Here is a 12,013-nt window from a genome sequence, read left to right as displayed (position 1 = left end):
TTATCCCAGATTAGGGAGCCTGTGACCATCTGGACACAGTTGATAATGGCAGAGGGGGAGGGGAGTGGGGTAGAGGCCCAGCCTCAGAGCCTTCCTGCTCCCACCCCATGCATAACACCCAGGACAAAGCAACGGTGCTGTACTGCTTGCTTACCCAGGCGAAAGCCGGAGTGGAAAGGGTAGGGGCAAATCCAGGGCAAGCTCTCCCCAGAGACATGGGCAGCTTACCCAGGCTCAGCACTTCTGTGTAGCCAGACAGATTGCCCAGTTTCCCCCATGATGGCCATTTGTGCCCCAGTGCTTGCTCATGCAAGTGCCAATGCCCTTTCCTGCTCTGTCTGCCTGGTTAGACCTGACACCGTCCACCCAAGAGCTGACCAATCAGCCCTTCTTCCATCACCTGACATATGGCCAGGCCTTCGTGTAACATCTCTGGTCTCTCCTGACACACCCATAGGATGCCTCTTGAGGCAGGAAAGGTGTCACCTTCATCTCTGGGTCCTCCAGTGACTGGAACAAACCCTTCTACTGAATACCTTAAATCAAGGTTTCCTGGATTTCTATCTCATAATACCTGTGAGGTAGTTACTACTGCTCCCCTCCCCCCCTCCCACCTCCGATTACAAATGAGTAAACAGACTCAAGAGTTGTGAAGTGACCTGCTAATTAAGGTCACAGGGCTGGTGAGTGGTGGCAGAGCCAGGATTCCAACTCGGGTCCAGCTATCTCCAAAGTCTGCTTCCTCCATGCAGCCTCTGCTAATCTGAGAAAATGGTGTGGGGCACAGCAAAGCAGTTGTTTAGAAGTAGGAGATACACCATTTCCACGTGGGAAATTCCAGCCTGATAGGATACTGTCCCTGACCTTCTGGGCTTCCGACTTGATGAGACATGGTGCTTGTCCCTGGTGACTGAGGCTCACAGGAACACAAGCAAAAGGTGACAGCCACGTGTCCTAATTACAAGGACTACTGGTTAGACCAAGACCATATACAAAGGATCCCCCTGGCTCCTAGTCCACTGCTCTCTGGCACCCCAGGCTGCCTGCTGAATGTGAACTGTTACCATTCAGTTCAGAGGGAAGCCAGACAAGTCCATGACCCCTTAGCCACACATGGGTTTGCCATCTTCTCACTGGCTGAGAACAGAGACAACTCTTGGTATGCAATCAGAAAACGATGAACCCAAATTTAACTTTTGAGTTTCTTTTTTGAGTAGAACTATTTGTAAAGATTGATATTTTATAACTGTAATTCTTTCTTAGCGGGCTTTCAAAGAACAAGGAGAACTTCTTACATAATAGAATAAAACTTTCTACTTTGTAATCACTATACGGACTTGAATTCTTTTATAAATCTGAAACATATCCATGCTGTATATGCTACCCACCCATTAGTACAGGAGAAAACATAGTATATGTAGAGTTCCCTACTATCTGCGGTTTTAGGTAACCCCTGAGGTCTTGGAATGTATCCGCTGCAAATAAGGGGGGACTACTGTATTAAGTTGTTCAAGAGGGAAGATTTCATCACACAATTCTTTGTGACAAAAACCTGGACTATCCCATTGTGCTCAAAGACAATGTGACAGTATGTATCTTTTATGATGACTATGCCCCCAAATTTACTTGGTAGTTTGTTACAGTTCATAGAGACAAGCTGAAGGCAGCTGTACATAAAGATGAGTGGAGAAAAAGATGCTGTAGAAATTTAAAAAATTCACTGGTCATCTGAATTGACCTTTATAAATCTAAAAGTGAAAATGTTTTAAAATTATGAAGCAAAGAAAATGGCTATCCTCTCTTCAACAAAGTTATAAGCAACCAAATTTTTTTTTTTTTTTTTTTGCGGTATGCGGGCCTCTCACTGCTGTGGCCTCTCCCGTTGCGGAGCACAGGCTCCAGACGCGCAGGCTCAGCGGCCATGGCTCACGGGCCCAGCCGCTCCGCGGCATGTGGGATCTTCCCGGACTGGGGCACGAACCTGTGTCCCCCGCATCGGCAGGTGGACTCTCAACCACTGCGCCACCAGGGAAGCCCCAACCAAAATTTTTTGAGGCACTGCGTGTTGACAATCCAAGTGTAATACTAAACAAAACCAAAAGAGCCCCAGAAGCTAGAGCTTATTAGAGATGTATTTGAAATCTGGAATCAGCAGCTACAAGAGGAATACCTTCACTTCATGGCAGCTGATAAACATTTCACTGCCTTCAAGTAACATTGCTCGTTTGGGGTATATATCCTTCTAGACAATGAAAATGTGAAGTTGTTTGCTGTTATAACTCATATATGTATACGTATGTATACACATACAAATATATGTATATATGACAGCTCTACTGAGATACAACTCACATACCATAAAATTCACCCATTTGAAGTTTACAATCCAGTGTTTTTAGTATATTGTTATGCTGTTAATACTTGCTAAATTTTAAATATTTTGGATACTTGTTAAAATTTATAATAAAATTGACTTTCACTATTCCTTTATTCTTACAGTGACTTAAAATATAAAAGGGGGGTGTTTATGGGCCCAGGTGGTAAATAGTGATGGCTATTTTTTCTGGTATATTAAGGGTAAATCAGTGAGTAAAAGATCCATTTCCTCTGGTCCCCCTCCTGATGGGAAAGCAGCCCCCCTACAGTACCTATGCTCTCCCTTCCCCTCCCTCTGTAAAGCAAATACATTATTAAAGGTTATGGGAGCCCTATCCTCTCTCTAGGCAATTTTGGATTTTAATGGCTCCAGCTTCTCTGGTTCACCACACAAAGGACTGTCGGGTGCAGGCTCGTCATGGGGGCAGTCAATGGCTTGCCAGTGAGGGCAGGATGAACCCATCATAGCTGTCCTCACCAGAGGACAAAGGCCCAGCTGCACCTGGCCGGCTGAACTATTAGTGCAATACAGGACTGAGCAGCAGAAGTGTGGTTTCATTTGAATTTCAGAGCTACAGGTCTCCATCTTTTTTGTTGTTGTAGAAACAAGAGTTTGGGATCAGATAAGTTGTTGCCAATCTAGGATCTCATGTTACTTGTTCTCAAATGAGAAGTGGTAATCTCTCTGAGACAGTCTAAGTACAGCTGACCCATGAACAATATGGGTTTCAACTATACCGGTCCACTTATATGCGGATTTTTCTCAATAGTAAATACCATAGTACTAAACTACCCAGGGTTAGTTGAATCCACAGATGCTGAACAGCAGATATGGAGGAACCGCATATACAGAGTTGACTGTTAAGTTAGGGTCTGCACCCCTGATGCCCCCATTGTTAAGGGTCAAACTGTATTTTCCAAAGCCTAAGATGTATTGCATGGGTTAATCAACACTGCTATAAAATGAAGTTAGTAATGGAATCTGCCCATAACAGGGATGTTGGGAAGATTAAATGATACACCCACAGCAGGCTCAGGGCATATAATAATCTATAACAATAATCTCCTCACCATGGTCATGCTGCTTATCAAGTTATAAATGTAGCTTTGATTAGTAACAAATAGGGAAATGGCTTAATAGCCATTTCATAAAATAATGTCAAGATCTCATGTCTCTTAGGGAGAAAATAGTAAGAAAAACTATCTTTTGAGACAGAAAATGTTGACTATCAACGATACCTAAATGTTTTCTTGGTCTGATGTTGACAGGCCTTACTGACATACAACAGCTTCATTTATACGTAGCCACACTGGAGCTCAGAAACAATCACTAAATGAAACACGGCACAGAAAAAGGCCATGTAAAATGGGGCTAGTGATACCTGCCCAGCTATGCCCACTTCCCTGTAGAAGCAGAAAGCATGGCCCCTGTGGTCAGGGCCCTTACAGTTAGGATGGGGAGAATCCATTACCATGAAGTTAGCTATTAATGATTTCCAAGAGGACAGATATGCTAAGTAGGTAGTAATAACAGCTAGCATTTACTGAGCACTTGCTATGAGCCAGGCACTGCTAAAAACATGCAGATGAACAGAGGCACAGGTATGTAACTGATGTGCCCATGCTTGTACTGCTAAAAGTTGTGGATTTAATTTTGAATCCAGACTGACTGACCTGAAGGCCTGGGCTTGTAACTTGTCTCCAGATGATATAAATGACACATAGTAGGGAAACATACTGATATTTAGGGAAACATACTGATATTTAGGTCTCCTTTAACTCCCATAACAGCCCTGTGAGGTAACTGAGGATCAGAAAAGTCCAAAGGCATCCTCTCAGTGAATGAGTGCTGGTGCCAGCATTTAAACCCAGATCTCTGATTGCAAAGCCCAGTTTCTCCCCACAACCCATTGAGTCTCCTTTGTAAAGTGCTCTGCAAGGGAAAGGTATCCTCCACTCTCACTCTGCTGACATCCTCACAGCCTTTGCCTCATTTCCCAACTAGGAGTGGAGATTAGCTGACCTGGGGTGGGGAGATGGGAGGGTGTGCCAGCCCCCAAGCCTACACTCTGCTGTGGGTTATAGCAGCCTTTTCAATAGTGGTTTGCAAAACCAGATTGTCTGGGGGTGGAACCCATCTCCCTAAAATTAACCATCATCTGGACCCCACCAGTTCCTGTGCCTTTCCTGGTTCTACAGTGCTGTTGGTCTCCAACCTTTGTTTGCCCTTTAGGCCTATTCCCACACTCTCCCATGCCAGCAGGTGTTCTTTCCTTGCCTGATGGGCAAGTGGTTCAATCAGCACCCAGCTTTTGAGGCCCCCATCACCAGCTGCCAGGAGTCCTAATGACCAGAACCTAGTAACTCTTCAGAGCCTAACAAAAATCTTTTGAAGAGTCCGTGGAAGGCTTCAGCACTTGCTTCCATGTTGCCAACAGCCATTATTCCCACCAGGCGGTCCCAAGGCCATTTCACAACATGGTCTTGGCTGACCAGCATCAACACCTTGCCTACTGAGGGGAAGGGTCACGGCATGAGTCTGGCCACAAGGTTAGACGTCAGATGCACACCTGGAAACCTGAACCTCAAAGGAAGTGAAGCAAAGAAAAGGACGGCTGAAAAAATCATTCACTGGGAATCTCAGGGTGGTAGTGATGACATCCTCTAAGGTAGTTTGCGCTTCTTGATGAGCTGTGATTATGGAATGCTCATGTCAGCGCTACATTACATCTTACGTGATTTTCTTAAGTAACTTAACACTTAATTTAACCCCTCCTCCACCTCTGAGTAATGAGTAGACAGAGGTGTTCACACTGATAATTCAAGCTGCATACTTGCACACTAATAATTTGCATACTTTTCTGCACATGTGTTACACTTCATGAGTTTACTTGTCCCTCCCCAAGCTACTTTGGTACACCTTTCCTGTTACAGCACCACCTGGTGGTATGTTAACAGCACTACTGAATGACAGACTTGACCTCCAGTTTTAAGTTTGCTGCAGAAAACTCACTAGGAAAATAAATTTAAAAGATCACCTGATCAAATATGCAAAGAACTGACTGGCAATGCCAGTACTAGACACTAAGATTCTAGATGACCAGGACTGTCTTAACGTGTTTCCAGCACCACTACTCCACAGGCACAGGCTCAAATTAGTTGAAATGGTTTCACTACCAACAGTCTCCTCATAAATGAACTACATCATAAGTCCAGAAATAAATACAGGAATAAATCAGCTTAGCTCAGTTCTCACGCTAAGATTTTTCAGTAACCACCTCTCTCAGCCCTTTCCATAAAACTTTCTTTCGCTTGAGAAAGGGCTCATTCCTGGAAATGTGCCACTCCAGGGTAAGGGAAAGCACAGGGAAATGAAAAATGTTTTTGTATTCAGGCTCTAGTTCCTAGCCACAAGATAAAACATTTACATGAACCCACTCCCTGGAACACAGTAAATGGTCATTAACACATGAGCTATTTCAGTGGTTGGAGAATTGTAAAGTATTTCTACTACTGAGACATGGTCTCAACTCCATTAACACTGACAAAAGCAATGAGATGTTACTCTCTAGACAGTAGAAACATCCAAGGCTCTGTTAAAAGGGGACACACACACAGATAATGTCGGCGTGCTCTCAACATAATTCACTACCTCTAATTAATCTTGTAGGATTTTTATGCCAGCCTGTCCCTCACTAGTTTCACCTGAATAAATGAAAAGCACCCAATTTCTAATAAATACATATCAGCAAACACCTTCAAAATATCACAGATAAAACTGTAGATAATTTAAATGTTCTTTATACTTTTTTAGAGTGTAATGGTTAAAGAGAACAGGACATAGAAATGTGGATTCTAATCACAGCTCTATAATGCTTAGGCAAACTTACTTCTGAGCATCAGGCTCTTTCTTCATCAGCAGCACAATCAAATTCCCTTTTAGAGATGTTGAGGATTAAATGAGAATGTATATACCTAGAAATGAACACCACCTAGAGCACAGCATAACCCAAAATGTAATGGTCATTACATTTTCTATGTGTAATAGAGAAAATGATCCTAAATACGTCCTTCTAAACTGCTAACCCTGAACTCCAGGTTGAGTCAATCAAGGTGCCGCCCTGTTAACAATCAGCCATCACCGTCACCAGATTTACTCCCCCACAAGGTATTTCCTTGGTTACTTCTGCTTGGGTCCTCCTGTTCCGGACCTCCCCTCACAAGTACAATGGAAACCAACAGGATTTTTAGGGAAAGCACACGAACACTGTGAACCAGACAACCCTAAGAATCTATCAAGCAATGGTCTCATGGAGTGACATGACCATCAGTCTGAATACTGGATGTAGAGTCTAGTCAGGCCACAGGTCTTTTAAAAAGATTTTATTAAAGGTCTTTATAGAGCAACATCCAGACTCCAGATCCAGCGGCCAAGGAGACCCTGAAACCAAATAAAACAAATAAAGTAAAATAAGAACAGAAAATACACCTGAATATCCGGTTTGCATGAAAATTAATACACAAAGAATGTCTAGAAACAACACAACAGGCGCTGGGCACAGGAGAGGCTTGTTGTTACTGTTTTAAGGGGGTTGCTTCAGAACAGCTAATTACTAGCCAAGAGTGCCTTGAAAATTTTAAGGGAGGATAATAAAGAAAAACTCATATTTACAACAGTGGTAAACGTAGGAATGTCTTAAAGAGACCAAAGGCACACACTCCTCCCAATAGCATACCATGTTAAATGAGTCCCTGGCTCCAACCTGTGTTCTCTCATGTAAAGCAAGTGTAATCCAATTTTTATTCACTAGGTGCTCTCACAGCGTGGGACACAAGTGTTAACAAGGACAATGGGATAGGGTCCTATTCTGCCCCAAGAGGGCCTTACAGACATACCTATTATGCTGTGGGTACCGGCTGAGGCATGGCAGGCGGCTCTGGCTTCCCACCCTTCTGTTCGGAGATGGGAGTGGTGGGCAGTATTTCATCTTTGGGTTCCACAATGCTCACGTGATCAGGCAGGGGCTTCTTAGGGCCAATCTTACCAGTTGGGTCCCAAGGCAGCATGATCTTTACCTTGATGCCCAGCACACCTAGAAGATGCCATAGTTAAGACCGAGCTATGGTTCCATCGCCCCCCACTACACAATGGGATGGGGCAGAAGGAAAACAGGAGGCTACTCAAGAAGCCCTGGGTCTGGTCCCTTCTCAGACAAATGCCTCTAATCAATCAATGAAGAGGACACTTTTGCAAAAGGAACCCATGCACAGCACCACAGAACGTGGCACTGACAAGGACCAAGAGCAGGATGTGCCCTTTCTGACTCGTCATCGTGTCATCACTGAAGGGTACACAAGTGGCCGAGACACAAACCAACTCTCTCCAACGAAGCTAAACAAAAAAATGCTCCACGACTCCCAGACAAATTCCCCAAACACTGAGGTGTGTATATAAAACCACGTCTACCCGTTTAAAAAGCCCCTTGCCCCAAGCATTCCTGGCTGCTCACCCTGTCTGAGCAGCACGTGGCGCACGGCAGTATCAACATAGTAGTTAACAGGGTCCCCACTGTGGATCATCAGGCCATCCACAAACTTCATGGATTTAGCCCTCTGTCCTCGGAGTTTCCCCGACACCACGACCTCGCAGCCTTTGGCCCCACTCTCCATGATGAACCGCAGCACACCATAGCAGGCCCTTTGGGAGCGCAAGAGACAAATGGCCATTTGTGTTATCACCAGACAGGATTGCTCAACCCCACCATGCTAAAGAAAAAACACTCATTAGCCGGCACTGACTACTTTCAATGTTCCTTTAATGGAGAATAAGTCTGACCAGAGCCTGACCCAAGAGCTAGAAACTTTCTTCCATTCCCATCACACCTAATCTTAGGGAATTCCTTAGGGAAACACACGAAGTTCCTTCTAACCAAGTGCTTTCCAACCTTGGCTGCACACTAGGAACGCCTCAAGGTTAAAATGAACCACTCTTAAACTCTGGTGTGTGCAAAATTCACCTGGAGGGATTATGACGACAGACAGCTGGGCTGCACCCCCATTTCCCAATTCAGTGAGCCCGGATTGGAGACTGAGAATTTTTACTTCTAACCAGTCCTCGGGTGATGGCAGTGATGCTGGCCCATGGACCAAACTTTTGAGAATCACTGTTCTAAGCGGCAGAGTTGGCATTCAAACCAGGTGGGCAGTCTTCTGCACATCCTTGCCCACAGCACTGCCACCATGTCAACCTGTCTACAGCACAGCTCTAGCGTCCCTCCTCCGCTGAAAAACCTCCCAGGGCTCTGCGTTAAGTATTAACAAATTCCAGACACCCAGGCAAGGCATTTCCATTTACTCCACAGAGTGGAACTACTCGAAGAACTGCCAGCTGCAATCTTACGAGCAGGCCCAGCGCTAGGGCCAATCTAACCACCTCATGTCCTTCACTCCTCATGTTACTATCTACATACACAGAAATCTGACTAGATATTAAGCTCTCTCATCAGGGATGAGTCTTAGCTCTTTACAGTCCCCAGAGAATTAACAACACATAATGGATCTGAATGACTTCAAAAGGAACCCTAACCACTCCCCCGCACCACCCCATTCTATTTTGTTTTACTCCCAAAGCACACCCAGAATAGTTCTCCACCAAAGCACCCACCAATCTTTAAAAACTTGATTCTTTACAAGTCTCTCTTATTAGGCTGCCAGTTCAGTGACGACATGGATTAGCAACGTCTTATTGTTAAAACCCTCAGAGACTAGCCGAGCCTGTCACATAAAAAGAGTTCATTTACTAAATGAACAAAATGCTGATATTCTGACCCACAAAAGGACACAACCATTAAAAATCTCAGGACACTTACCTCCGCACAGCAAGGCCTCCTAGGAGTTTGTAACGCAGAGACTCTGCCTGGGCAATGGCACACAGACCTCTCGTGGCCACCTTTTCAGCATAAAGCTTTAAGAAGGAAACAAGGCACATCCTTAAACTTGTTACCTTTGCCACTGTTTTCAAATAAAAACCAGTACATCCATTATACAAGCATACACCATTTTATGTATCATTGTACTACCCAAGTACTAAAGCACTTCTAATGCCCACACCTAACACACACTCAGTGACATAGGCTGAACTATTCCTCACTGCCCTCCCACCCCTAGCTCTTTCTATGGCCACACCAAGGAGACCGATGGGGCATCCATTCCTTCATATGTATCATTACTATACCCAAGGTGAATGTAAAATCCTGCTAACTGCTTATGAGAAGAACTTCAACAAAATACCAATCCATTTGTATTACTCACTGATCACAAAGAGCTTTTCAGGATGATAATATGGGTTTTCAGAAGTACCATCCTAAAGAGCCATTTCCAGGTCCACAGTAACCTCTGGCATAAACCAGGACCACTCACCTCTACACTGCCCTCAGGGAAGCCAAATCTCTTCTGAACCACAGCAGTCAATTCCCGGATCCGCCGGCCCTTCTCACCAAGAACATTCTGTGTCCTGGGGAAAATAAAGATGACAATTCACAGCTCTCATAAAATTCCAGATGTGATTTTAAATCTTGCGCACGTGTGGTAGTAAAATCTCATTCATCTGACACAAGCCAAGTATAAATTTTGGATGACAAGAACTAGAGTTAATTTTTTTTCTAAATGCAGCTTAAAAAAATTACAATCAGTAAGACTAAATTCATTGGTTGTCCCCCTAAGTTTACAGAATAGACCACCTTAGTACATACGACAATTACAGGCGACGGCCAGAAAAACGAATTTTTACCTGGTAGCCAAGATAATGATTTCTGTCCTGGTTGGTGTAACTCGGACCTCAACTCCAGAGTACCCATCTTCAGCCAACTCCCGAGTGAGAAACTCATTCAGTTCAGCTTTGAATATGCCGTCAGCAACGAACTAACCAAAAAGTAAATTCAAAATTAGGATGTGGGCACAGGCTCACTTTTTCTAGCCCAGCCTTTCAGCCAATGCAACCCTCATCAAAACTCAACGCCTCCAACAAATGACCCATCATCGATTATTTTACCTTTGTTCCAGAGGAAACATGGCAACCCTTCTCAGACAAATGCCTCTAGGTCATCTTTTGGAAGTTACTTTGACCCAGGGCCCTTAAAACTGTGCCACAGAACGCAGCACAGAGTAGGGGCCACATGGACAAAGAGAACACCTCCAGTCAGACTCGTCATCTTCTCGTCACTGAAGGGTTTTAAAACTGTCATTTGTAGGTACACATGCTAAACAAAAAACTGCTCTTAAATGGCACATTTAGAACTAATTCAGCACAGCAGGAACACTATGTTTGCAACCAGCAAAAAGAGCAGATACTGACTTTAGTTAAGCGGTCTCACCTGTAGACACACCTGGGCCCATGAGAATCCCAGCCACCTTAATTATTCCCAGGTGTTTCACAAAGTCGGCAAATCCTAACTCACAAAAGCGTGTGGATTTCACCTTAACATAGATGTTATGCGTACACAAAATGGCAAATTGTCTAAAACCAAATGCGCTTTACACACTTCTCTCCCATGGAAAAGCAAAAAATTAAACTCAAGGAAGCGTCTTCCCCAGGTGCCCCCTCCATTTCCCCAGAACTTTTCCTTGGCCCCAGCTGGAACAAGAAATTGTCAGTAACCTTCCCGACTGAGGTCTTTGGGGTCAGAAGGCTGCACCCCGACAGGACTAGTAAGAAGACAAGAAAAATACACTGCTACAGCCCTTTCCCAAAGCCACAGTTAAGATGAGGGAAATGGCTCATGCCCTCAAAACACCACACGTTCACTAATTTTATTGATTGACCAAGAAATGCTCACAAGCGCCTTCTCCGGGGGAGGAGGGGTCCCCGGTGCTCATCTCTGCTCTCCGCCCGGAACCGGCAGAAATCTCTCTCCCATCCCCACCATACTGCGCTCGCCCGGCTCGGGCCTGCGCTCAATCAACCGCCATCCGCGGCCCACGGGAATGCCACGCGGCCCAGCCACTGCCTGAGGCATGGCAGGGAGCCGCGGGGCTCGCGACGGCACGCAGAGAAACTCCTGACCCGCGCGGCTCCAAAGTTCCCTGCAACCGGGCCCCGGTGTATCTCACCTTCCTCTTCTTGGATATCTGCACCGCCATCTTGCCGCCACGCGCCGCCGAAAGGAAAAGAAGGGGTTAGTGGGAGGAAGTGCGGATAAAGGGCGCTGTACTACGACAAAGAACTGCGCGACGTCGACGCCTGTAGGCGCTCATGGGAAATGTAGTTTTTACTTTAGGAAGGAGGTAAAAGGAAAGAGAAGAGTGATGGAGACATCTATGGGAAGAAACAGGATCAGATCAATCGGAACTTAAAAACTACGAGGGAGTTTAGAGTCCAATTCTCATCAGTTTAAAAACGAGCAACGTCCGGCGCAGAGATGGAAATTACAGGTATAAGCTCACACAACAAATGCATGGAACCCTGGTCCCTACACTTTACGCTGTAATGAAAATTGGCTGAAAGCCCTCAATGAAATTCATTGAGGCGCCTATCTCTTCCAATCTGTGTCCATTTCCTCTGTTCCAAATGATAATAATAATAGTATCTAATATGTATTAAATATTCTAAGGACTGTTTTTTTTCTCCCCTAAGGACTGT

General features: G+C 44.9%; 1 protein-coding gene and 2 non-coding genes across 3 annotated transcripts; all 3 read right to left on the bottom strand.

The window, feature by feature from the left end:
* Positions 1-6,744: 6,744 nt before the first annotated feature.
* On the bottom strand, positions 6,745-11,588 carry RPS3 (ribosomal protein S3). Its single transcript, XM_022593841.2, has 7 exons — positions 11,485-11,588; positions 10,166-10,296; positions 9,796-9,889; positions 9,246-9,340; positions 7,887-8,074; positions 7,273-7,469; positions 6,745-6,817 (listed from the first exon to the last, which is right to left on the bottom strand). The coding sequence occupies exons 1-6, from the start codon at positions 11,512-11,514 to the stop codon at positions 7,276-7,278; spliced, it is 732 nt and encodes a 243-aa protein (XP_022449549.1). The 5' UTR covers positions 11,515-11,588; the 3' UTR covers positions 6,745-6,817; positions 7,273-7,275.
* LOC115802661 (small nucleolar RNA SNORD15) lies at positions 7,580-7,724 on the bottom strand. The gene has a single exon (XR_004023173.1). It is a non-coding gene; the product is annotated as a small nucleolar RNA SNORD15 (small nucleolar RNA).
* Positions 10,453-10,602, bottom strand: LOC115802644 (small nucleolar RNA SNORD15). Its single transcript, XR_004023158.1, has one exon. It is a non-coding gene; the product is annotated as a small nucleolar RNA SNORD15 (small nucleolar RNA).
* Positions 11,589-12,013: the final 425 nt, after the last annotated feature.

The sequence above is a fragment of the Delphinapterus leucas genome, chromosome 7 (assembly GCF_059928025.1).
Source record: "Delphinapterus leucas isolate spDelLeu-1000000601 "Yukka" chromosome 7, BTC_Dleu_Yukka2, whole genome shotgun sequence".
NCBI classification, from domain to species: Eukaryota; Metazoa; Chordata; class Mammalia; order Artiodactyla; family Monodontidae; genus Delphinapterus; species Delphinapterus leucas.
Note: the sequence above shows the minus strand (reverse complement) of the source record. Positions and strands in the feature narration are given on the sequence as shown.